Source organism: Nuphar pumila, chromosome 16 (genome assembly GCF_984573655.1).
Source record: "Nuphar pumila chromosome 16, dmNupPumi1.hap1.1, whole genome shotgun sequence".
In the NCBI taxonomy this organism is placed as follows: domain Eukaryota; kingdom Viridiplantae; phylum Streptophyta; class Magnoliopsida; order Nymphaeales; family Nymphaeaceae; genus Nuphar; species Nuphar pumila.
The window spans coordinates 12,203,806-12,231,361 of NC_143264.1; the positions used below are offsets into that span (position 1 = coordinate 12,203,806).

The 27,556-nt window shown below is 39.0% G+C and overlaps 1 protein-coding gene across 3 annotated transcripts in view; it reads right to left on the bottom strand.

Moving 5' to 3' along the window:
* Positions 1–27,556, bottom strand: part of PHYLLO (2-oxoglutarate decarboxylase/hydro-lyase/magnesium ion-binding protein) — a 149,349-nt gene that overhangs the window by 17,689 nt on the left and 104,104 nt on the right. For all 3 annotated transcript variants that reach the window (XM_089991278.1, XM_089991277.1, XM_089991279.1), the window contains one exon: positions 3,439–3,546. In XM_089991278.1, coding sequence (XP_089847404.1) covers positions 3,439–3,546 — 108 coding nt within the window. The remainder of the gene's footprint in view (positions 1–3,438; positions 3,547–27,556) is intronic.

The following is a 27,556-nucleotide window of genomic DNA, read 5'->3' on the forward strand; positions in this document are numbered from 1 at the left end:
TTACACCATCTACACCATTTCTTTCAAAAAACGGCCCTATGAAAGCCACATTTTTATCTCTTCGATTTGCTCTCCTCCTTTTGGGGCAAAAAGGCTTGATGTGACCCAGTTCAAACAAAAATGACATTAATTTGTCACTCTTCTTGTACTTATAATCACTTCTTCCATGATCATTTGGGCCCCTTACATGATCATGGGAGTTTCACCCATTCTCCTTGCTTCTTTCAAAGTGAGGGAGCTTATAAGCCTCTGTGTGGTTTTCGGGCCTTGACATAGCAAGCATTGATTCTTTATCTTTAGTAGAGAAAGGTTTTTTTAACCTATTTTCTTTTACAGTTAATTTTTCAAGTGTTTCTATTACGGAAGGTACGCCCCTCCAATATGAAGAAGGGCCGATTTGGTCCCTTCAAAATAAGGTCTAAGGTCATTTACAAATTGGTAGAAATGGTGTGTTTTAATTTGTTTTTTACAAAGTTTTATATCTTGAGGGCAATGTAACTTGGGGTCTAAAAGAGTCAATGCATCCCAAAAAAGAGATAGAGCCTAATGTTTATTTATCATTGGCTCATGGTTTTAACCTTGTTTTGCACATTACATATATGAACTATGTCCTTTAGACAATACATATCCTTAAGATATTTTCATGCAAAACTAGTAAAATCAAATTTTGCCAAACTTGAGCATTTTTTGATGTCAACACTATAGATGAGCCATCCAATGATCTTGGAGTGGCCATCCTCCATTCTTTTCATTTTTTCTCATATTCGTCAGCGACTTTAGGTATCGCTTTTCCTTTCAGAGCTATTTCCTTCAAGTTCAGTAAGTATAAGCTTTGGTTCTCTTTCGGTGCCATCAACCAAATCTCATAGACACTTTTTCCATATTGTGTGTTTAACTATGGATGCCCAAATCACATATTTTGTATTATTGAGACTCACGAGAATGGAGATGATAATTTCTCTTTCATCTTCTATTTTTACAAATAAAGAGTATAGAGAAAGAGAGAGAAAAAGGAAAGAGAGGAGGTAGAATGGAAGTAGAGTACTCTTTGGACACCACGAGCACGATCATACGATCCATGTTCTCACGTCCACACGAACAAGATCTTCAACTGATGTCTCTAATACCATGTAATGAAACAAGAACAAGAGAGTGTCTCTTATGGGCTTACAAGAACACAATATTCAAAAGCACAAGGACCACTTATGGGTCAATCACATAAACACATACACATAGGTCACTTATGGGCCAAGAGCACAATAAAAATATAAGAATTATATTGCTAAAATGCTTGAGAAAGCATTAGAATTACATGTGGGAAAATCCCCTAGTTATGCACAACAAAGAGCCCATAGGGCCATTGGGGAGGTCCCAACGACTCCATGGGCTTGTTACATAAATGCCCTCAACATTTAATTAAAAACCTATTCTATAAAAATAAAATAAAAAGGATTGTTGTGACCCTAATGGGCACAACCTATTACAATGAATAAAGCATAATATATATATATATATGCATATATGAATATCTTAACACCTATCATACCGGAGAAGTCACTTCAAACCTTGATGTTATATACCCATGCATATTAGAAGCTATGCCACAGGGACTCGGCCAACCAGGTGTCGCACCCACGTCGACGCGACGCGGGTGCGCGTGCGGGTGCGGCACTTGGTGCGGTTAACCCGACCCTGGGTGCGGTCAACGCACCCAGGATCATATACATCCAAATTTTAGACTTAAAAAACAAAATATCGCCCAAATAATTGTTTTTTATTTCATTAATGTTACTGTTGTTAACTTTTAAAACTTAAAAATTATATATATATATATATATTTATTTTTATTTGTTTTTTTTTTAAGTATCGTCCAACTCTGACGCATCCCCACACCCGCCCAAATATTTTTATATTTCATCCAACTGTTGTTAAAATATCGCCCAAATAATTGTTTTTTTATTTTTGCCCTCCCGCACCCCCGCACCCAAGTTTTTTTAAAGTGACGCATCCCCGCACCCGCACCTGCACCCATGTGACATAGGTTAGAAGGCACCAGGTGGTAAAATCACTTCCCAAGAAGCTAGCTTGAGAAGCAAACATCCTAACTTAAAATGTGTAAATTTTCAGTAAAGCATGATTCTCATTCATAGGCAGCACAACTCCCTCAGATAAGGAACTGTGAATTCGCTAGTAGGTAAGCATGATTCTCGTTTTTTTCCTCTTTACTGTTTATGAAAATTATAAATAATTATATTGTTGGTGTTAATATTTTTCAATGAAATGGTTCACATCATTTAATGCATTATGCTTGACATTTTCTCCAATGAAAGGTCTATCATAAAAAATTATATTGCAGTTTTAATTTGGAACTATGCAATGTGCACATAAAGCAAAATTTTGTGTTATCCTAGTATTTTGTATTAAATACTATTTTTGTATATAAAATAAGATTTTTCTTAACATTTTGGGGAATTTTTGAATAATTTTGGCATGATCCATCAAGATACATCACAGCTTATGCCTAAACAAGGTCATTAAGAGTTAGAACTCATTCATAGGTCAATTTATGGGAGCAATTAACCTACTTGGATTGGGTTATAAAAGGACTTGGGAGTTTTTCCTCAAAATGTTTCTTTTGTTGTCAACACCCAATACCTTTCTAATGCTTTATCACTCTGATTCATATAAGTAGCTAGATAAGAGCTCGGCTGTCCGATGATTCCCTAGCTGCAACCTCACTTCCTTCGATGGAAGGAACAAGGGGAAAGAAGCTTTTATTATTCACCAGTCATGACTGGGATTATGATGAATTATTTAAGAATTAGCAAGAGTTTAAAGATAATGGTTGTGCCCTTCATAGTGCTATATTTTCCAAAAAAATCTTTAGACTAAATTAAGAGGGAAGCAAGTAGAAATGAGTATTACCTCCTTTAGTAATGAAATTAAACAAACTTAAATCTCTATTCATTTCATCATATATTTTGTAAGATTTCCTTTTAGGATTGATTGATTACATATATCAGGTTTATTTTCTGTGTGCAAACTGCAAACTCTTCTTTACTTCATGAAAAATGGCCACTATGGGTGTACCATTCAACAATAAAACCAATTGAATTGAATCCCCTACATAGTTCAGCAAAGAACATAATGCTAACAAATGTAAATAGATAAAAAGATGTGGAAGCCACATGGAAAAATACCAAAAATGCCCTGTATTGAATTACCGGTAAGAAAATTAATAAATAAAAGAAAGAGCAAAGAAGCAAAGAAAGCTGTGGACAAAAGAAGACGAAAAGTCAAGGCTATATAAAATTTACAATTCTGTCCAGAAAAAAGATTTACTGAATTCTATCATTAAAAGAAATCAATATTTTAACAATGTTCTTAGATGAGACAATGGAAATGCAGTATGAAAAAGAAAGAGCGAATACTGCTTACGGTTGCTTCCCCGTGCTGAAGTCTGACAAAGAAGCAGCCAGTGTATTTACATCAGCATGCTTCATACGGTTTCTAGTTATTTGCTCAAATAGAGGATGGCACCGAATGCTGTGAATAGCAAGAACTTATTAAGTTATATGAGTAAGAAATCAACAGGACCTCAAATCCAAAATAATTTTGCACATTATCCAGTTGTGCTCAAGGAGCATGTCCTTTATATGGATTCCCCAGCTTTACTTAGTGGCATATACTGCTAGTCGTACCAATAGAATTTGTTTTCTTACATAAAAAATACAAACATGAAAATACTGTCTAAAACATCACATGGATGCATGTGTAGAAATTTGTGCACAAATGCAGTCGTAATAAAAATATGGCAAATGTTAAATGCTTATCACATATATTTCTGTGAAAACAGAAAGCTCTCCAGTGTCTATAATTGCTTACTGCACTTACATAAAAATCACAGAGCAGTGACTAAAATAAAGTAATAAAAATATAACTTATAACAATGGTTTGCCTAAAAAAATAAAATAAAATAAAAGAATGGCATACCCCCAATCTAGAGCAAAACACAAGTTTCTATGTTAGTTCATGAAGTCCTTGCAAATAGATTGTGCAAAATGTACACAGCAACATGTATACATATACATACACATGGATAAGTCTCTGGTGTGGATGTGTGCACCACAAAGTTGACATTTATGAGTAAGATCTCATTACTAATGCATTGTAAGTAAATCTGATTGTATGGATTGATTTATCATGGTTCATTTACTTTAAAGCACAGTTTCAAAAAGAAAGAAGACTCAATAAGCAGTCATGACCCTTGATTCTTCTCACAAGCGGGGGACCATTACTTGCATAGTTTCATTAATAGAGGACAAAACTAGAGAGCTATTACAAAGAAACAACATAATAACAAGATAAGAAACATGCCACTGTCTCAAAGCAAATAAAAAAAACAACTGATACTACAAAGATGCCGCGGTTGACCAACCAATACCAATATTACAAAAATACTTCTTCAATTGTACATGATGAAAAGACCAAAATTCTCTTTTGGTCTTCATGCCCTATCAAGTTGTGCATCATGTTTAAGCATGCATAACTTGTTGAGACAATGATAGCTTGATCTAGATAAACACTTTACGAAGAATCCTCCCACTAAACTTTATATACCTTTGAACTTCAACTTCTTTTGACTTGACTCTTTCTCTTAAAGTGAGCCAATCTAAAAGTTCTTAAACCTATGATGAAACATAGGTTTCAAAGCCAGTGTTAGCACTCTTGCAATGACAGTGTGTCCAAGGACAACATATTTTTAAACCTAGAACACTTATCAATCATTTATCCAGGCCATTTCTAACCATACCAGCAATGTCTTATGCTCCTAGACCATGCTACACTTTCTTCTTTTCTACATTTCCATGATGCCAAATTTGCCTTAAGAAATATGCAATACTTAGATATCGATGAAAGAAACAATTAAATAATCCTCTATTACAAACTCCACATATTGAAGCAATAAAGAAGGCTATTTAAAGAAAAAAAGAAATTCTCTAGTTTAACTTTAAACATAATTAACAGTAAGGGGCATTGCTAAATAGTGTTTTTCTCATATATATATATAGTAGATTGCATTTAGGACAAAATGTAGTTTTTTTGTATCTCAAATAGCTATGATAGACTAGCTGCTAGACTAGTCTAACAGCTAGCTTTTGGCCTCTTGTATATATAATGGGATTTCCCCATTCTATCTTTTATGCATTTTCAAGGTAATAAAAATATTATTTTTACATTTTAAGTGTGTGCTCTTGTGCCCTTGTGAGTGCATTGTTGCACTTGTGCTCTTGCTCATAAGTGGCATTTGTGTTCTTTCCTATTGTGAACCATTCTATTACACGGTATCATAGCCTTGGGCTCTTGTGATCGTAGGATCATGAGTGTTAAATTGTATCCCATAATAAGATGTACTTCATATATATATATATATATTGTTTTTATATATATAAAGAGAGATACATATAGGTATATATTTCATATATATGTATATATATATGAAATATATACGTTAAAAGAGGTCGGGGGTGTTAGACAAGGAGTCTTCACGATGAGCTGTGCAGGAAGAGAAGGAACAAAATAATGGAAGAGGCGTCTGCAGGAAGAAAAGACGTTAGAGTCACACCTGCGTCTATCAATGTATTAATAATATATTGAGTACACAATTTTAGGGTACGAAAATACCCTCTAGTAATATCGTAAATTACATTACATACTAACTGGATCTTGACCCGATTCAGTACATGGATCGGGTCGAGTCCTGTACATACATAAATTGAGTCCAAGACCCAATGACAACTTCTTTTCAGCCTCCGTCAAGTTGTGCATGGTCATGGACCATGAACAACTTGCCTTTTAGAAACCAAAATTTGTCCTTTATCAGCCCTTTGGTGAAGATATCAGCAACTTGCTTTTCAATTCGCACAAACATGGGCTCAATCTCCTTTTCTTCAACTTTTTTTCTAACAAAATGTTGATCTATCTCAATATGCTTTGCTCGACTATGATGAATGGGATTGAAAGACATATTGATGGCACTTTGATTGTCACACAGTAGCAGTGACCGAGCAATAGGTTCTCCCATTTCCGTTAGGAGATGCCTTATCTATGTGGCTTCAGCAGTGGCACCTGCCATCGATCTGTATTCAGCCTCAGTACTTGACCTAGCAACCGCCTTCTATTTTCTACTGCTCCAAGATACCATGTTCGATCCAATGAAGCTGCAATAACCAGATACTGATCGTCGTTCATCTGGATTACCCGCCCAATCAGCATCAGCATACATGATGACCTCATGGCCACCGCCTGGATCTAATTCACTTTTCTTGTATACCAGCCCATCACCAATTGTACCCTTCAGATAACGAAGTATTCGTTTGACTGCCTCCATATGTGACGTATGAGGTTCATGCATAAATTAAGACACCTGATTAACCGAATACACTATATCGGGTCTAGTAAAAGTTAGGTATTGTAGCATGCCAACTATGCTACGATACTTAGTGGGATCTCCATATATATCCCCTTCTTCAGAACTCAGTTTCTGATGAATGGCACTTGGAGTTGCTAATGGCTTACAATCTGTCATGCCTGCCCTATTGAGAATGTTCAGCGTGTATTTGTGTTGAGTAAGGGTGAGTGTATCACATCTTTTATCAACTTCCACCCCAAGAAAATACCGCAGCTCCCCCAGATCTTTCATTTTGAATCTCTGACTTAATAACTTCTTTACCTCCTCAATGTGACTTTTGCAGTTCCCTGTGATGATGATATCATCTACATATATCAATAGTAGAGTAGTGACATCTCGTTCATTGTGAATGAATAACGAGTGATCCAGAAAGGACCAAGAAAAGTCATGTGTTTGTATCTCTAGTGAAAAACTCTTGAACCAGGAACGAGAAGCTTGTTTTAATCCATAGAGTGCCCTTTTTAGTTTGCATACATATTGCTTGGTGTCTCGTTCTGCATACCCAGTGGGTTGTTCCATGTAGACTTCCTCTTTTAAATCCCGTTGTAAAAATGCATTTTTTACATCTAACTGGCTCAATGTCCATCCATGTTCAATGGCTAGACTCAACACAATACGAATGGTTCCCATCTTAACCACAGGGCTGAAAGTTTCATCGAAGTCTTGTCCTTGTTCTTGTGTGAATCCCTTGGCAACAAGTCTAGCTTTATACCTTTCGATGCTTCCATCTGGTTTATACTTTATCTTGTATACCCATTTTGATCCAACGACATTTCTATTTAGTGGTCTAGGCACAATCTCCCATGTCCCACATTCATGCAAGGCTTCAATTTCTTTATTCATTGCTTTGACCCATCTTCTAGAACTTGCAGCTTGATAGAACATGAGAGGCTCGTTCTCTTTATTTATGGATGTCAAGAACAACTGAAAATCCAATGAAAATTTTTTATAGCTTACCCATCTGTCAAGCGGATGTCGAATCCGTGAGGATCTTCTGATATCCATCATCTGTGGAGCAGGGTCAGAAGGACCCATATCTGTACAAGGAATGAATAAGGGCCCTTTCTCTCGTCGGGTGTATACAACACCCTTATACCTTGTTGGCTCCAAGTCTTGTGTGACAATCTCTTCTCTTTGAGTTGCATTTGTTGATTCTCCATATGTCTCCTTTTGACTACAGTTTGTTGGGCAATCTTCCTTGGCACTGGAGAAGAGTTCTGAATTTAACCATGGGTAGTATACCTCAACACTGGGACTTGAGTTAACAATATGAAGACTTGAATTAGGCGTCTCATCATCAAAATTCATTTCATCAAAAACTACATTTCTCGATATTTTGGCGCATTTACTCAATGGGTCATAACACCTCCACCCCTTGTAGTCTTTAGTGTATCCCATAAAACTACACTTTAAGGCTTTGTCTTGAAACTTATGTCTCGATAAGCTGTCAATGTGAACATAGCAAATAGACCCAAACACACGTAATTCATGGTAATCGTGTTGTATGCCAAATAGAGAAAAATATGGTGACTTATTTTCTAAAATGGTCATGGGCAGTCGGTTTATCACATGAACTGTGGAGTGAAAAGCTTCAGTCCATAGTGCTACAAGAAGATTGCTCCCGTGCATCATGCTCATTGCACTCTCAACAATATGTCGATGCTTCCTCTCAGCAATCCCATTTTGTTGAGGGGTATGTGGGCAAGACACTCTCCTCTTTATCCCATTATGTTGAAGAAAACTAACAAAGTCACTAGAGGCGAATTCACCTCCTCCATCACATTGGAAATTGAGAATGTTGGTAGAGAAATGGTTTTGAACAAAGAAATGAAATTTCTGAAACAATCCAAAAACTTCTGATTTGTGCTTCATGAAAAATATCCAAGTATAGCGTGAATAACTATCAACAAAAATGAGATAATATTTACTGCCAGAAAGAGAAGCAATTGGGGCAGGTGTAACGCCCCAAAATTTCGACTTGTGATTTCGAAAACTTTATCGAAAAACCTTTCAAAGATTTAAAGTTTTAACGTTTAAAAATGACAGCGGAAGACATTTAGAAAGGAACACAAGTCAACAATCTTGGGTACATTAGCTTAAAACCCATCATTCACATGTGCAACAACTTAAAGGAATTTAAGAAATAAGGCAATCGATTTAAAATCTGCAGTTTATTACAAAATGAGCATTTTATTCCAAAGTTCAATAAATCTAAGAAAACTCCAAAAAGTCTCAGTGCCAAGCCGCCAGCAGAAAGAAGATGAATCTTGATCCACGTTGCACCACGCCATCGGCCGCCAGTGAAGTCCTACTCCTCACCTGCCCATGAAATGGGTCAGTTTCATAACAAACCAGTAGGTGCACGAACAGATAAGCAGAATGAAAATAAAACAGGACATTCATGAGATAAACAGTTATGATATTTAAGCAATTAAAGCAACTTCAGTCTATTCTAACAAATGTAATAAGTGCAAAGAGTTGTTAGTTGAAGCAGTGTAAGTCTCAGTCATCTACAACTATTCATGAAGATATTCTTTAAGTTCTGATATTAGCTGGCCTGTGGGTACGCACAGACGCGAAACGTAGAAATAGCCGAGACCGATCCGGGGGTTTATTATGTCAGGTGTTTTCATTAACCCGGATTGCTGACTGAGTCCGCTCCTAAGGGGACGGTCAGTGACCAAGAGAGTAAATCCCCAAAGGCATTCGTGGCCCATGGATGCATCCAACTTCTGCAGAAGTGCCTGGGAGCTACCACCTAGGATAATTTATGGTAATCCCAATTCCCCTAACTCCGATGACTGGGGAAAACCGAGTCTTTTGCCCGTGGGGTGGTTGTTAACAACCTGTCCATCGGAGTCTTTGTACCATTCATCCTCTCCCTTGATGAACCGTGAAGATCGGATGGGTACGACGGGGGTTTCTTAACCGCCGCCCCATCCTACATGCTCTGGTCCATTAGACCCACTCGAGCATCTTGCCTGTGAAGGCGAATGGTCACCTTTTTTGTGATCTCAGCATTTTGCTAATTGCACTCATCGAGGTTGCTACAACCTCATCATCCCACCATCGTAACCCACATGGGACGTACTTGTCCAAAAGTACGATCGTACCTTCCTAGAGGTACAACTACGATGAGAGGGCAACATAATGTTTTATGATTCTTTTGGTTTATGCATAACATGAATTGCTCTCTGAGCAGAGGGGCCTGTGGAGGCCGGTATTATCTCATGGATATCAATAAGGAGTTTCTTAATCACTTTGAGGTACTGAGTGACCTCCCGTACTATTGTATCATACTTTTCTTCAGGTCTAATTACGAAAGTAAATTTGTGGGTTCTCGATAGATAACCTATCACAAGGTTTTATAAATGTCTGTATTATGCTTAGCATACTCGAATACTAAGAATCAAGAAGTCGCATCCAAGATTCATCAGGCAATAATCAATAAGGCATTTATAGTGACTTATAACAGTGAGCAGGGCGAAAATACAGGAATAAGGTTTTTCTAGCAATGAGTCTACTCGTAGAGCTTCAACAATAAGCATGAAATTTCAAAAGAATACAGATGCAGAAACACAACACAGATAATCACCATTTAGGAAATTCTACGAGTGAGAATGCATGCCAAATAAACTATTCTATCACAAAATCCTTATAATTTTATTTCATTCTTACAAACCCATCGTGCGACTTTCCCCTACCTCGGGATGTCGTGCAGCTGCGTGCGTCTACGCATGTAGATGATACAAGGCTCGGGCCGCGGAGCCAGAGCGGGGGTCCGATGCGAGGTCTGCAACAGTGCTACTTTAATTATTATGCGGAGAAGTAGAAAAACAAGCCTGCCTATAGGAAAAAGAGAGGCAGCAGGAGTGTGCCCCTACTGGCCGAAATCAGAAGAACGTCAAGGACAAGCCTTTTGCCTGCAGACAGCAGCGGGGCGACAGGGGATGAGCCCCTATCGAAAAACTACTGAGGCTGCAGGGGGTCAGCCCCTACCAAACGCAAAGAAGCGGCAGGGGCTGAGCCCCTGCCGGCAAAATAAATGTGGCAGGGGCTCAGAAACAATCAAGTGGCAGGGGCTGAGCCCCTGCCAGAACCGATTAGGTGGCAGGGGCTGGGCCCCTGCCTGCGAAAATGAAAGTGGCAGGGGCTGAGCCCCTGCCAGAACCGATTAGGTGGCAGGGGCTGGGCCCCTGCCTGCGAAAATGAAAGTGGCAGGGGCTGAGCCCCTGCCATAACCGATTAGGTGGCAGGGGTTGGGCCCCTGCCTGCGAAAATGAAGGTGGCAGGGGCTGAGCCCCTGCCAGAACCGATGAAGTGGCAAGGGGTGAGCCCCTGCCGGCAAAAATGAAAGTGGCAGGGGCTGAGCCCCTGCCGGCAAAAATGAAAGTGGCAGGGGCTGAGCCCCTGCCGGCAAAAGAAGAGTGGCAGGGGTTGAGCCCCTGCCAGAAACGTCAAGTGGCAGGGGTTGAGCCCCTGCCGGAAACGTCGAATCGGCAGGGGCTGAGCCCCTGCCGACAGACACGAGACGGCAGGGGCTGAGCCCTGCCGATGGCGGTGAGGTGGCAGGGCCTCGGCCCCTGCCAAACCGAGCCACGGCGATCCCAAAGATGACAGGCAAAAAGGGGTGCCGCAGGGGTGACTGGACCCCTGCCGACCCTCCGAAAGGCATCAGGGGACGTGGGAGGGCGCGGCAGGGGCCGTGCGACGCCTGTCGGCCTCCCGGCGAGGTGACAGGAGGGGGGGTGAAGAAGAGAAGAGAGAGGAGAAGAGAGGGTACTAACCTGGGAGGCGGTGGCCGGCGTCGGCGACGTGCGCAGCAGAGGCGTCGGCAGCGAGCGCAGAGAAGGAGGAGAGGAAGGTCGGCACGAGGAGGAGGAAGCTCGAGAGGGGAGGCGTGCCTCCCCTCGCCCTCTTGCGATGCTCTTAAAGAGCTAGGGGACGATAAATGGGGAAACCCCGATGGGTTTCCCTTATCGGGTCACAGGCGGGGTGGAGGGTGCGGCGCACAGGGGAAAGGGTTTTAACAAAACCCTTTCTCCTGTGTCGGGTTATTAAAACCCTAAAGAAAAGGGTCCTAGGTCGGGTCCGGACCCGACCCGGGTCCAAAACATTTTTTTTTTACGGGTTTTACAGCAGGACCCCAGACATCAGAACATATGACCTCAAAGGGCCTTGAAGCTCTCTTATTAATGGAATTGAATGGCAAAACACGACTCTTACATAAATGACAACTAGAACATTTTATATCAATGACTTCTGAACTCAGACTAGACTTAGGAATGAGATTATTCGAGACAAGTTTTTCAATAAAATGACGACCACAATGACCCAGACGACTATGCCAAAGTCTTGGTTTATTACATTCAGAAATGGCAAACACAAACTCAGAAGGAGCGAGAAATTGATGTTGGTGAGGCTTCAAGGATGAATAGTCAGAATGAACAGAGGAAGGATCTTCTTGAAAGATGTACATGTTGCCCTATCTTTTTCCCTCAGCGAATGTCTTCCTCGTGCGAAGATCCTTAACATAAACAGAAGAGGGAGTGAATTCAACTGAAGCATTAATATCATCAACAAGTTTTGAGACAGAAACAATGTTCTTCTGAATATTAGGAGCATGAATAACATTTGGAAGATTAAGAGAGGACTTGGACATGGGTATAATGGCATTTCCAATATGTGAGATGGAATGATGAAAACCATCTCCCGTGACTATGCTATTCTTACCAACATAAGGAGTGAGATTCAAGAGTTTACCCGCATCACCCGTGACATGAGTTGCTGCTCCGGAGTCGACATACCAAGTGCCTTTATCATTTTGCTTCATATTCAAGCCTGCCAAGGCTGCCAACAGCAACTCTTTTACTTCTTCATCCCTCCTAGCCTCTGTTTGTGGAGCTTTTCCTTTGTTTTGAGGGTTGAACCAACAATTTGCTTTAATATGCCCTTTCTTATTACATAGAAAACAGGTGGAAATCGGCCTTTGTCCTTGTATATTGGGCGTGGGAAGTATACCACGGCCTCTAAAGTTTCTCCTTTGGCCTCCCTTTCCTCGAAAGAAATTTCCTCTACCTCTACCATAAGTCATTCATGTGGCCAACACATCTTGAGTTCCTGAATGTCCATGAATGTCTTCATAAGATCCTTTCAGAGTCATTTCATATTGCAATAGTTTGGCACGAAGGTCTTCAAATTTTGGAAGTTCTGGTAAACATAATAAAGTCATCGTCATAGCATGATAATATGGCCCCAACCCACTCAAAGTTTGTTGTACCTTATCCTTTTCACTGACGAGACACCCCACAATAGCCAGCTGATCTGTGATGCCTTTCATTTTGTTCAGGTATTCCATAATAGACATGGAATCTTTCGTCAACATTTGAAATTCTCGCTTGAGAAACATAATTCTCGCCTCAGAAATCTGCGAATATGTCTGAACTAGCTTGTCCCACAGTTCTTTGGCCGAACAATCATCAGGAATGGCTACAAGAACCTCTTGTGAGAGAGTTGAAGTGATGTATGCCACTAACGATTGATCCCTTTTCATCCAAGCAACATACTCTGGATTCTTGAGCAGAACAATAGATTGCACATCTTTATCGTCTGTCTTTTCCTGCGAAGTGAACTCTGGAGGAGGTGGGACCGATCCATCCAGATGACCGGAGAGGTCCTGACTCCTTATAAATGGAACAATCTGTCTTTTCCAGGTTAAGAAGTTGGAATGATTCAGTTTTTCAGAGACTAGTTGACCGAGAAAGCTAGAGGAGAGGCCTGACTGCGGATGAGGGGAATCCATTTGAGAGGAAAGTGAGTTATGACAGAAATCAGCACAAAGATATGAAAGAAAATTATGACAGAGGATAAAGGTTTGACAGGAAATGAGATAATATTCAGATAGAAAACAAAATAGAGGATCGAATATACTGTTTCAGAACTGTGTAAGACACACAGTAGATCTGAAATAATGTTCAGTTACGTGAGGCAAACAATAAAGAGCTAGTGTGGATAGAGGAAACGAAAAGGACAGATAACCAGCAGGTATAAAGAATGAAGGAATAGAAAGAGAAGCTCGGCTTTTGTGTGATACAGGAGAAAGAGAATCAGATTCACGTGCCTAAGCTAATCACGTGAAGAGTTAGGAAGTAAAACACGAGGACCAGGTTCACGTGATTAGGCAGATCGCGTGAAAGGGTAAGACTCGGTTTTGACCTTTGCGCAAAAGGGAAGATGGTTAGAAACAGAATCCAGTAGGTGATAGCAGACTGAATATGATTCAGATCTACGATGGAAGGGGTAGAAGAGAAAGAATAACTTGACAGAAAGAGGAAAAGGAGAATAAGCTGTCGACAAGAAGAGAAAGTCGACTGTAAAACACGAGGAGAAGGACCAGGTTCACGTGATTAGGCAGATCGCGTGAAAGGGTAAGACTCGGCTTTGACCTGTCGATGAGGAGAGAAAGTCGACCTTTCACGTTGACAAAAAATGAAGTTGAAGCAGCTCTTCACACTCAGAAGTCACGCTGCTCTGATACCATGTTAGACAAGGAGTCTTCACGATGAGCTGTGCAGGAAGAGAAGGAACAAAATAATGGAAGAGGCGTCTGCAGGAAGAAAAGACGTCAGAGTCACACCTGCGTCTATCAATGTATTAATAACATATTGAGTACACAATTTTAGGGTACGAAAATACCCTCTAGTAATATCGTAAATTACATTACATACTAACTGGATCTTGACCCGATTCAGTACATGGATCAGGTTGGGTCCTGTACATACACAAATTGAGTCCAAGACCCAATGACAACTTCTTTTCAGGGGGTAGGCCGAGGAAGACTTGGATGGAGATGACTTGGATGGCGATGATAGGAAAGGATATGAATGCTTTGAACCTCACCAAGGACATGGCATTGGATAGAAATGATTGGAGGAGAAGGATTCATGTGGAAGACCCAGAATGATTTTTTTTGTTGGTTCATATCGCCGACCCCAATTGTTTTGGGATGAAGGCTTAGTTGTTGTTGTTGTTGTATATGTATATATATATATACTTATATATATATATATATATATTTCCTTTTTTCTTTTTGTATTAGCCCTAGGGGTAATTTGGCCATTTCTCCTTTTTACGCATATTCATATTTATGAATATGTTTGTAACTTTTTTTCTCTTTTTGATTTTTTTCTTTTCTTTATTTCTTGTACATTATGTACCTTGTGGGGGGCACACAATAGACGTTGGGCCCCTCCAACGGTCAGAGGGCTCCAACGTCTATATGTGTAGCCCCTCCAAGGCCCACATGAGGTGTTATAAATAGGGGCTCCTCCCCTTTTAATTTGCAAGGCTTTATGTCAAAGCCATCTATTCTTCAATAAAGATTCCATATTTTTTATGCCTCTTGAGCATTTGTGATCTATTGTGAGTCGTGCCTTTGTGCACGCATGTTCTAAGTGTTCTTATTGTGCCTTTGTGCACATTTCATTTATTAATAACTTGGTGTTCTTGTGCATAGTGTCTCTTTGAAGACATTTTTACATGGTATCAGAGCAAGGTGATTAAAGGAGTGGATCGTGTGCTACATCATTCCATTGTATTCCTTGAAAGACGTGCTTCTATCTCATTCTTGGTTTTTGGCGTGAAGAACTCTTGCAATACATCTCGTAAGAAGCATACCACATCAAGTAAGCTCTAAAGACTTATTGTGGCAAGTACTTCTACGCTCAAATTTTCTCTCTTCTCAAATGGCGAAAAAAGACTCATTTCTCTCTTGGTTTCAAACTCAACGGTTCAAATTACCATGTTTGGGCCAGCAACATGGATGTTCGTATCAAGGGTAAGGGGCTTTGGGGGTATGTCCAAAGCTCAATACCGGAACCAAAAATTACTTTGGTAGAAAGAGCAGAGATAAAAATTCTTGATGGAGAAGAAAGAACCAAAGCGCTTGAAGAGTATAGCAAGAAGCATGAGGAATTGGAGATGAGAAACTTTAAAATCTTATCATAGATTTTCTCATCCGTTGAAACTAGAATCAATGTCAACATTATAAAGTTCAAAAAAGCATATCAAGTATGGCAATACCTATGTCACATGGGTGCGGGTGCGACACGGGTGCGGCGCAATTTCAAAAATTTTGGACACGGGGACTCGGCTATATATATATTAAAAAATAAATAAAAAATAAAAAAAATATATATATATATATAAGACTCGGTCAAAGTTGTGCCCATTAGGGGACAGGTGATGAGTTGTGAAGGCATTCTGTACACTTTCTTCATACAGGAATAATTCACTTTTGGGCACTTTCTTCATACACTGTAATAATTCACTTTCTTCATACATGAAAAAACCACAAAAACTTGAGTTGTGCCCATTCTGTACTTAAAACTTGAAAGTGTACAGGTTTTCTAGTTGTGATGGGTTTTTTTCCTTACAGCTGTAGCCCAGAAAATTTAAAAAAAAAATTCAAAAAAAAAATTCAAAAAAATGGACCAAAATGACCCTGTGTGCGTTGACCACACCCAGGGTCGGGTTGACCGAGTCTGAGCCGCACCCGTGTCGGTGTGTGTCGACGCGGGTGCGGCGACCTTGGAGCCGAGTCCGTGTGACATAGGGTAATACCTTGAAAAGATATACACCTCAAGGGATTTGTCCCACAAATATTACCTTCAAAAAAGGGCATTGACCCCCCAACAAAGACAAATGACTATTAGAGAGTATTTCGCCGAGTTGTCCTCTATTTGGGATGAGTTTGCCATGCTTGAACCCAAATGGAGTGGAGAAGTCATTGAGCTTAGACATAAACAATTAGAGAAAAATCATTTTTCACTTCTTAAATGGGCTTAGACCCGAATTTGAACAAACAAGATCCTCCCTTCTATCTTAATTTCCCCTTCTCTTGAAGATGTCATTATCAAATTAAGTGAAGAAGAAACTCGTATGGGCATAATCAAGAATAACCCAAGTGTCCTTGCAACGCCTTCTAACCAAGAAGAGAATGAAGGTGTACATGTTGTTTCTAAACCGGGAAACAATTTTAGAACCTACAAGCCTCCTCACTTTAAATATCAAAATCAAGGAGCAAGAGAAAATGGTGAGCAAGGTGAAAGAAGAGATTATAGCAAGATTGTATGTCACTTTTGTAAGGAACCGGGACACATCAAACTGGTTTGTCCAAAATGGAAGAAGTTGTTGGCTATGGCCACCACATTTCAACCACAAAAGAAAGAAGTTTCATCTTCTTCCACCAATGGAGCTATCTCTTTAAATCAAATTGTGGAAGCACTTCAACCTCTTCTCAAATGAGTAATTTCCGGAGCCGCCATGTCAACATCCTCTCCTCTCGGTAAGACTTCTTGGCTTTTAGCTTTTAGATTTTGTTGCCTCTTTTCATATGTCCCCAAATATTTTCTCTCTTTCCGAATATTCGAAAAATACATCTCCATCTTGTGTTTCAACCGTAGATGGTACTTCTCTTGAAATCAAAGGAATTGAAAACTTTGAAAAACAAGTTTTTTTATCCCAAAAATTATATTTATACCAAAATTAAATTTAAATTTGCTTTTGATCTCTCAACTCTCGGACCATGGATGTGATATAAAATTCGCATCTAATAAATGTTAGATACAAGATCGCCGATCCGGGAGGTTGATTGAGGAAGGCTCTAGGAATTCGACTTCCTTCAAATTTCAAAGAACTCTTTTTGTAATATTGTCCAACATAAAGATATTAATATATAGCACAAAAGACTTGGACATCCCAATAACATTAAAATTTCTTATTTACCTTTTGTTAAACACCATTGTAAAAGTGATTTCATTTGTAATGATTGTACTCTTGAAAAAATGAAAAGTTTGTCTTTTGACCAAAGATCTATGCTTACAACAAGACCTTTTGAACTTGTTCATTCGAATGTATGGGGGACCGACACCCGTTATATCAAAAAGGGGGTTTGCATATTATGTGATTTTGGTAGATGATTATTCTAGATATTGTTGGATATATTTTCTTAAACACAAACATGAGGTTTTCATATCATTCAAAACATATCACATGATGATTAAAAATCAATTTAATGAAGATTTAAAGATTCTTAAGACCGACTCCAGAAGGAAGTATCTTTCAAATGAATTCAAAAGATATTTTGAAAATTATGGTATCATTCATCAAAAATTTTGTCCCAAAACACCTGAACAAAATGGTTTAGCCGAAAAGAAACATAGACATATTATTGAAACTACTTGAACCCTACTTAACTCTCAAAACATTCTAAAAATATTTTGAGCCGAGGCGGCTCTTGCATCCGTCTACCTCATAAATCGTCTTCCATCCAAAAAATTTAAATAAAATTTCACCTTTTGAAATATTGTATAAAAAAAACCTAACTATAGTAGGTTAAAAAATTTTGAATGCAAATGTTCGGATAAGAATGACAAACTTTTACCAAAAGCCATTTCATGTGCCTTCATTGGATACTCTGAAACTTAAAAAGAGTTTCGATGTTATGATATTAAAGATGACAAATTATATGTGTCCAGAAATGTGAGTTTTCTGGAAAATGTTAGTGGTTTTGAAATATGTGAACCTCATAAGGAAAATGCAAACTATTCTTTTTTATTTGACTTATTATCTAGGAATGATGATACTAGTTGAGTTCACACATAATGATCTTAGCAATAATGAAGTTGAGGAAAATAACTACTCTTCCCATCTACCTACCAATCAACATATTGATGAAAGAACATCTAATGATCCTATCATATATACACGTAGAGACAAAAACAGTTTTAGAAGTGCAATATAAAAATACAATGAATCTAGTGAGACTACATCTTCAAATGATGAAAATCCACGAAGAACTGAGAGAAATAGGAAAGCTCCTTCTAGGTTCATATATCCTATGATTCATTCATACCTAAGTATAGAGCTTGCCTTAGTGCTATTCACTCATATATGGAACCTAAAAAGTTTGAAGAAGCCAAAAAACTGTTGAATGGATAAAAGCTATGGATAATGAACTTAGAGCTTTCAGAAAAGCTAAGACATGGGAATTTCAAGATCTTAAAAATAAGAAAACTATAAGGTGTAGATGGGTTTTTAAAGTCAAGACCAAGAGCGATGGATCTCTTGAAAGATACAAAGTTCGTCTAATCGCCAAAGGATATAGTCAACAATACGGAATAGATTATGAAGAAACATTTGCTTATGTTGCACGGATGGTTATTGTCAGATGTCTCGTTACCATTGCCTCAATTAAGAAATGGAACATTTACCAAATGGATGTTAAAAACACATTTTTAAATGGTGATCTTAATGAAGAAGATTATATGGATGCTCCTCCAGGTATGGAGACTCCTAAAGGTAAAGTACTTCGTCTTCAAAAAAAGCTTTATAGATTGAAACAAGCTCCCAAATCTTGGTACTACAGATTTTAAGTCTATAATGTTGGAAAATGGATTTTCTTCGTGTTTCACTGACACAACTTTGTTTGTTAGAAAATCCAATGCATGAATAGTAATTTTGCTTTTGTATGTTGATGATATGCTAATAACTGGAAGTGATACTAAAGGAATTAAGAGTATCAAATCTATTCTAAAAGATAAATTTGAAATGTCTGACTTGGGATTTCGGACATATTTTCTGGAAATTGAAGTTGCTTACTCTCATAGAGGTTATTTTTTATCTCAAACTAAGCTTGCTTCTGAGATCCTTGATAGGTCAAGCATTACAGATGATAAGGTTTGTGAAACTCCTGCGATAGTAGGAAGAAAGATGAAAATTGATGATGGAATTCCACTCAAAGATCTCACTCCCTACAGGCAACTTGATGGATCTTTTGTAATAACCTAGATTTTTTTTCACTAATTACATAAATTTATCTTAAAATAATATGTATTTTTTTGAATTGGATCTGGGATCCATGTTTCGGATCCAGGACCCATAGAGGGGTTCATATATATATATATATATATATATATATATATATATATATATATATATATATATATATATATATATATATATATATATATATATATATATATATATATATATATGTTATTAAAAAATAAATAAATATAAAAATTTAGTGCAGGGATTCACAGTTGGATCCAACTTGTGGATCCACATTGCAAGTAAGACACGAATCCACACCGCAATGGGGTGTCGCGGATCCAGACTGTGTCTGGATCCCGGGTCTTGGTCTCGGACCCGGGCCGCGCCCCGCATAGCGAGTAAGTAAAACAAAAAAAAAATTATTGTTTAAAAGCCGATAGTGGCTTGCCCGATAAATCGGGTGTTAGGGTTCTGAATGAACCCTAACAAAGCCGAGAAACCCTTAGCGATGGGAAGGGGGGCAAAGCGCAGCCGCCGGAGAGTCCCCCCCCCCCCTTTTTCGGGCATCCTCCTACAAGAGGGGGTCCTCAAATCTCTTCTCCTCCCCCTCTCGTTCTCCTTCTCTCTGTCTCTCCCATCTTTTCTCCATCCCTCTCGAACCCTTCGCGGCGGCAGCCACCATCGCCATCACCATCACCGGAGCCGGCGACCTCGCCTAACACCATGCCTCCTCCTGTGGCTCTCCTTGCACTACCTAGCTTCCTGGTAACCGTCGATCGTCGGTGACCTCGAAGCACCGACGACACCGCCCTCAAACCCTCCTGTTAGAAGCCGGCGACTTCCGTGCATTCCCGATCGCCCCTTCACGGCAGAGGATTGGTGGCCAGCAAAATCCCTTTCTCACAACAGCTGCAACCCCAAGCACTGGTTTGGAGGTACGAGTTCGCTCTTTGAGTTGAATAGGAAAGAAGACCATAAGTCTGATTTAGGTGACATATTTTGATGGGAACCATGAATCTGGTTTGATTTCTCGTGTTCTAAAGAGAAGAAATCGACATATTCATGATGAGTTATTGTATTTCAAAGTTTGGACCCGATTCTGTAATGAAAAAAAACATGTTTTAGTTCAGATTTATGCATTAATTGTGTGCACACACGCGTATATATATCTGCACAGATCGGAAGAGGCAGTGTAGTACTAGAACATGAATGAAAAAAAGGGTCTTGAGGGGTTAGCAAAGTCGGACAGGCCCCCTGCCAGTCCTGGCTGAATTCAGCTAGGCCTCGACAGGCTTGACAGGCCTGTCGAGCCTGCTGAACTGAGCAGAGTGGGCTCGGTTGGGCTGGCTGTCACACCAGCCGAACCCAGTTCAGCTGGTCTGACAGGTCAGCCTCGGTGCAGTCGAGCCCAGCCGAGTACTCGGCTGGGCATGGGTTAATATATATATATTAAGTCAAAAAAAATTGAATCATAGTGTGAAAGATTAGAAACCAAAAAGAAAACGATGATTAACAACTGATGTTATTGTTGATGATAAATGTATGTGGAATGCTAGTAAGTTCAGTGAACATAATTGTTGACCCTGCAATGGTTCAGTGTGAAGAATTTTAATAATTCAGGTGTCACATGCCTTGTACTTCTCTTGGGTATGCTTGTTTTCTGCCTTTGTCCTTTTCCATCAGATGTGATGCTCTACTTAGCTTGGCTTTCACGTGAAACTTACACTATAAGTTTTTTTTTCATGATATCTAGCTGGCACATTTTGGCTATTGTTGAATGTTCTGTGTTTGAATGTGCATGATGCATATGAAGTTCAATTTTCCTTTCATCGATTATATGATCAAATGGACTGAAACCATGTAGATGGGAGAAGGCGTGGGAGCATTGATGGTTTGTTGGATCATTTAGATTTTTTTTTTAAATCTCAGGGCTTTCTTATGCTTTACAATTTAGAACATTGTACATGTCTTTCTCAGAAGTCTTTGTTTTTTTATTTGTTTTCTTATGGTGTCAAGTTTGTTTCAGCCATAAATAATACTGTGTATTTGTGTATTGAGGATAGGTGCTTGTTTGATAACTAATATCAGCTATTTCAGAATACTCGAGTTTTATCTGAAATGCATCAAGTGTTGGCAATTTTAGTATTTCTAGTTTTCCATAGGTATTTATGTGGTTGTGTACTGTGCACGTGTTTGTATGCGTGGAGAATGTATGTGTGGGTAGAAATTTTTGGTGATCCCACTTAATGATTCTATTTCTCAACTTTAGAAATGTTGGTTTTAGTGTTTATTACACCAAGATTTATGAATCCTTCAAAACAGTAAAAAAAAACAAAAAAAAATTATGGATAACTAACACAAGCTCTAACTTTTGTTGTTTTTGCTGCATAGGACTGCTTTTCATATTCCAACAGGCATATAAATTTGTGAAAATGCTTTGAAATCTTAATTCACAGTTGAAAATATGTATTTCACTGTACTTCATGATGATCTGTTGCTGGATCTAGTTCCTAGCCAAACATTTGTGATGTCATTGAAACTACATATTTTATATGATCAAAGCATCTAACACAATGATTATTATTGGCATTTCCAAAAGAGGTTTGTTTGGTTAACCAAAGGAAAAAAAATGAAGTGAACTCGTGCATATGTATATTATTGTTTCATGCATGCTTTTAAATTGTCACAAAAGAATGTGCATTAAGAAGCATGAAAAAGAATGCATAATGGCATGTTATTCATGATTTTTGCATATGAATGTGTTGATGATCAAATGGATTATTAGGGGTGGGGTGTGCCTCGAGAATCGGTTGTTTTCTGTTTTAGTTGTTCTATGCATTGCAAAAAAAAAAAAAATCAAATGTAATATTATGGTTTTACTGTACTGTTCTCTGTTGCCACGGGTTGTGGTCCCGTGAATAGCTTGGTATGCTGTTTTACAAGCTTATGTTATTAATTTTGCATGTTGATTTGCAAATGTAAAAAAGATGAATTAATAACAAGATAAAAGAAAGTAAAGAACAGTGTAACTTATGTCTCCTTGATGTCCCTTGTTTAGTGTGGGAATCTTGGATGTTGCGGTTTTGAGAAAAACGTGAGGATACAAAAACTTTGTATGCGTGTTGTTGCCCTTAAACCCGATATTGAGGTTCTTCTCCTGGCCACGGTTTCAGGGAGCGTCTGTCACTTTGCCTGGGGGTGGTGTGTTTAACACAGTTATTGTTTTGGTATACCAAGAAAGTGGCGTCAGTGGATGTTGTTTCCATGGTGTCCCCGACATTGGATGCTATTTTCCAATATTCTGATGGATGGTGTTATTTTCTGATATCGGTCGAGAGCTAAGTTTGGAAAACAGTAATAAAATACAAATTGTGTGCTAAGTTACCCTGGAAACCCTACTTGACCTCAGGGATTTTTACCTGTTTGGTATATTGTGTGTATTTAATAGGGCATGCATATGGAAAGAGAAAAACTTAAATGAAAGATAATAAAGGGTCATGCATTGTACATAATCATGCATATTCCTGTTATGCATTAGATCATGCATACTTACTTGTCCCCTTAGTTGTTATCTGTTGATGAATGCACGATATTTTCTCTAATGCATGTTAAATGCCCTTATTGCTTAAATTGTGATCCATGTTGCTTAGATAATATTCCATCATGCTTAATGTTTATTTCTTTTTTGCATGAATGGTTAATTGTCTTATGAATTGGTTATAACTCTATCCCTCTAAAATATTACATGAATCCTATTTATGTTTTTTATTCTTATTTGACTCACTAGAGGGACCTGTGTTAGAATACAGCATTGCATATGCGTATGGATCTGGATCCAGATCCATACACATATTATATGTACACATGTTAAATAGGATTTCATTAATGGCATTATTGTAATATGTATATGTTTTTAATTTATAATGCTTAGGGTTTTGGAGGTCGAGCATTGCAGTGCCGCCCCAGACTTTTGTGAATTGCTCTCTCTCTCTCTCTCTCTCTCTCTCTCTCTCTCTCTCTCTCTCTCTCTCTCTCTCTCCCTCTTATCTCCTGTGAACAATTCTGATATGGTATCAGAGCTCAGGTTAATCCTGTGCGTGAAGAAGTTCTGACAGATCGTGGTGAAGGTTCTTCATCGTGAACCGCAACCACAGCGTGAGTAGCAAACCCCAGCGTGATCATCTTCAGATCGTGGTTCTTAATCGTGAACAGCGTGATCATCTTCAGATTGTGGTGAAGGTTCTTAATCGTGAACAGCGTGATCATCTTCAGATCGTGGTGAAGGTTCTTAATCGTGAACAGCAAGCCCAGCGTGAGAAGCGTGAACAGCAACCCAGCATAACACCCTCGTGAACAGCAAACCCCAACGTGACATCTTCTCTTTTCTTCTGAATCTAAAAATTTCATCTTCAGAAAGTTGGTACCTTTTTCCCTTTTCCTTTAAGCGTGCTCATCATTGGTATTTGTTTACCTTCTTCATTCCATTTTTTTTTCTCAACATCAACAACTGTTTTTCAGACCTGTGTTTGCAATATTTTTTTTTTAACACCAACGACTGGTTTTCAGACCTGTGTTGGTTCCATCTTTTCCTAAACACCAACGACTGGTTTTCAGACTTGTGTTGGTTCCATCTTTTCTTAAACACCAACGATTGTTTTATTGTTGTTTTAGTGTTCTTTGTGCAACACTTTTGGTAGTACAGGTATATGCCTTATTCAAGGTTTACTGATTGATTAAGTGTTCTCAAAATCTGTTTTATTTTCTTCCCATTCATCTTGTTTGCTTATTCATCGTTTCACTGCTATGGACTTCTCTTCGTCATCCGGTCCCTCTGCCAATTTCTTGAGTCAGCTCGCTACTGAAAAACTTACTCATTCTAATTTTTTGACCTGGAAGAGACAAATCCTTCCTTTTATACGGAGTCAGGATCTCGATGAACATTTAGGTGGTTTAGTTCCTATACCACCACGGCTTATTTTGCAGGAAACCAAAGATGAGAAGGGTGACACAATTACCATTTCTATTAAGAATCCAGAGTATACAGCTTGGAGGAAGCGGGATCAGTCTTTGGTTGCTTATATTACGTCAATACTCTCTCAAGAAGTGCTGGTTACTCTTTCAGATGATTGCACTGCGGCAGATCTGTGGAGTAAGTTGTCTCAGACATACTCTCAGATATCAGAAGCCCGAGTTATGTACTTAAAACATGAATTTCAAAGTTTGAAGAAAGGCGTCATGACAGTCATGGAATACATAGGCTGCTTAAAGAGTATTACTGATCAATTGGTTGTTGTTGGAAGTGCTATTGCAGATAAAGATAAATTTCAACAACTTCTCAATGGATTGGGTCCTGATTTTGACATGTTTACCACAGCTTTATCCTGCCTTCTTCACTTGCCCACTTTTGACGACCTCCAAGCGAAACTTCTCCAGCATGAGATGATTATGAAGCAAAGGGCAGAAGGAAATGAATCAGCTCGTCCTCATTCAGTTTTGGCCATGGACATTTCTGTAGGTTTTGGACGAGGGAATGGAGGGCATCAAGGAGGCAGAGGCCGCGGACGTTTCGGGCAGGGAGGACGTGGTATTTTGCCTACACCTAATATTTCAGGGGCTTTTAATACAGGGAATCAGAGGAGAGTGCCCACTTGTTTCTTATGTAACAAAAGAGGACATGTGAAAGCTGATTGTTGGTTCAATCTACAGAATAGAGGAAAAATAAACAAAATTGAGAATAAATCAGCTACTGTTGTGGATACAAAAGTGCCATCCACAGATGTGCAACAACTTTTGTTATCAGCATTGTCTCAGATGTCGATCAAGCAAAATGAACAAGGCGAATGGTATGTTGATTCAGGTGTCGCCACACATGTTACGGGTAATGCAGGTAAGTTATCTCACTTATTGCCTTATTTTGAAAAAGGTAGTATAGTTACGGGAGATGGAACTTATCACTCCATTAGTCATACTGGAAATGCACATATCCCTATGTCAAAGTCCTCACTTCACTTGTCCAATGTCCTTCTTGCTCCTAATATTAAAAAGAATATTGTTTCTGTAGCTAAACTTGTTGACGATATGAATTCTTTCGTCGAATTTACTCCTTCTGTTTAGGTTAAGGATCTACGAACAAAGGAGACGTTCGCTAAGGGGGAGCGACAAGGAAACATGTACGTCTTCAAGGAGATTCCTTCAGTGTCTTCACCCTCAGTACCAGTCCTCCAGTTGAAGTCGTCCAAGCGTTGTTCAGTGTCTTCGCCTTCAGAGTCTTTGTTTTTTCCTTCATTGGAAGTTTTTAATTCATCTCATTGTAATAAGCCAGATATTTGGCATAGTCATTTGGGACATTGTAGTCGAGGTTTCGTTGAAAATCTTGTATTTGATGGTCTCCTTCCAGAATCTAGTTTATGTTCATTTTCTGATAATAATAATAAATGTTCTTCATGCGAACTCTGCAAAAGCCATGTCCTTCCTTTTCATATTATAAATAAAAGAGCTTCAAAGCCATTTGAGATTATTTGTTCCGATGTTTGGGGACCTGCACCTATTCTTTTTCTTTCTGGTAGTCACTACTATGTTGTCTTTATTGATTCCTATTCCCGTTATACTTGGATATATTTCTTAAAACACAAGTATGAAGTTTTTCAAATATTTCGGGAGTTCCATTCGATGGTCAAAACAAAGTTTGCTTGTGATATTGTGCATTTACAATGTGATGGTGGAGGAGAGTATTCATCGAACGAGTTTATTGCCTTTCTTCGGGATAAAGGAATAAGTCGACGGGTTTCTTGCCCTCATACTCCTCAACAAAATGGGGTTGCGGAGAAGAAACACAGGCATATTGTCGAGAGCGCGATGAGCATGTTACATGATAGCAATGTGCCCGTTAGTCTCTGGACAGAAGTTTTTCACACATCTGTTAATATCATAAATCGTCTTCCTATGGCACTTTTGGATCGGAAATCTCCCTATTATACTTTATTTGGGCAACATCCCTCTTACGATGAGCTGCGTGTTTTTGGTTGTGTATGTTATGTACATATTGATTCATCTCTGCGAAATAAGTTTCAGGATAAGGCTGTCAAGTGCAGATTTGTTGGGTATGCAGATGAATACAAAGGTTATCGATGCTATGACCCTACTACAAAACGCATTAGGACCTCCAGAAATGTTGTTTTTGACGAACAAAATTTTCAGGTCAATGACCCTGCAGTGTTGCCACCTCGAGAATTAGAAGTATATGATCCATGGATGAGCGCATACCTCTTTGCTAATACAGGAGAAACATGTCAAACAAATTGCTCTCCTTTTGGCTTGAGTAGGGAATTGAATGACTCACAAATGCATGTTGAATTATCTCAAGTTGAGCCACCCCCAGTAGAACGTTTCTCTGGACAGATATACACTAGACGGAGCAAAAATACAGAGCCGAGGAATGTGGAGGAAAGAATCGCCAATGATTCGACTCAAAGGCCGTCACGCATTAAGCATCCTATTCAACGATGGGTGAGTTATGAGACCTTCTCCCTTGATTTCCAGTTGTTTATGTCTCAGCTCATAAAACAGAATGAACCCACTTGTTTTAATCAAGCTCTTCAATCTCGTCATTGGACTGAAGCTATGAATGAAGAAATGGAAGCTCTTCATGAATGACAGACTTGGGAAATAGTCCCTCGACCAGAAGGAAAGAATGTAGTTGGCTCAAAATGGGTTTATAAAATAAAATATAAGCTTGAAGGAAGTATTGACAGATATAAGGCGCGACATGTTACTCGAGGATTCACACAACAATATGGTGAAGACTACGACGAAACTTTTAGTCCCGTAGTCAAAATGGGTACTATTCGTATTATCATATCCCTAGAAGTCGATCAAGGTTGGAGCCTTAGCCAGATGGATGTTAAAAATGCATTTTTGCATGGAACTTTAAAGGAAGATGTATATATGGAGCAACCACCTGGTTATGCCGAGAAGGATCCTATTGCCTGGGTGTGTAAACTAAGGAAATCTCAGTATGGGTTGAAACAGGCGTCCCGTTCCTGGTTTGAAAGTCTCTCTATGGAGATTCAGAGTTATGGTTTTAGAAGATGCTCTCTGGATCACTCTCTCTTTATTTACCAAAAGGCGGACATTGTTATACTTCTTATATATGTTGATGACATTGTGATCACTGGGAGCTCAGATAGTCATGTGCAAGACATGAAACAGTTTTTAATGAAAACTTTCAAGATGAAAGATTTAGGGGAGTTG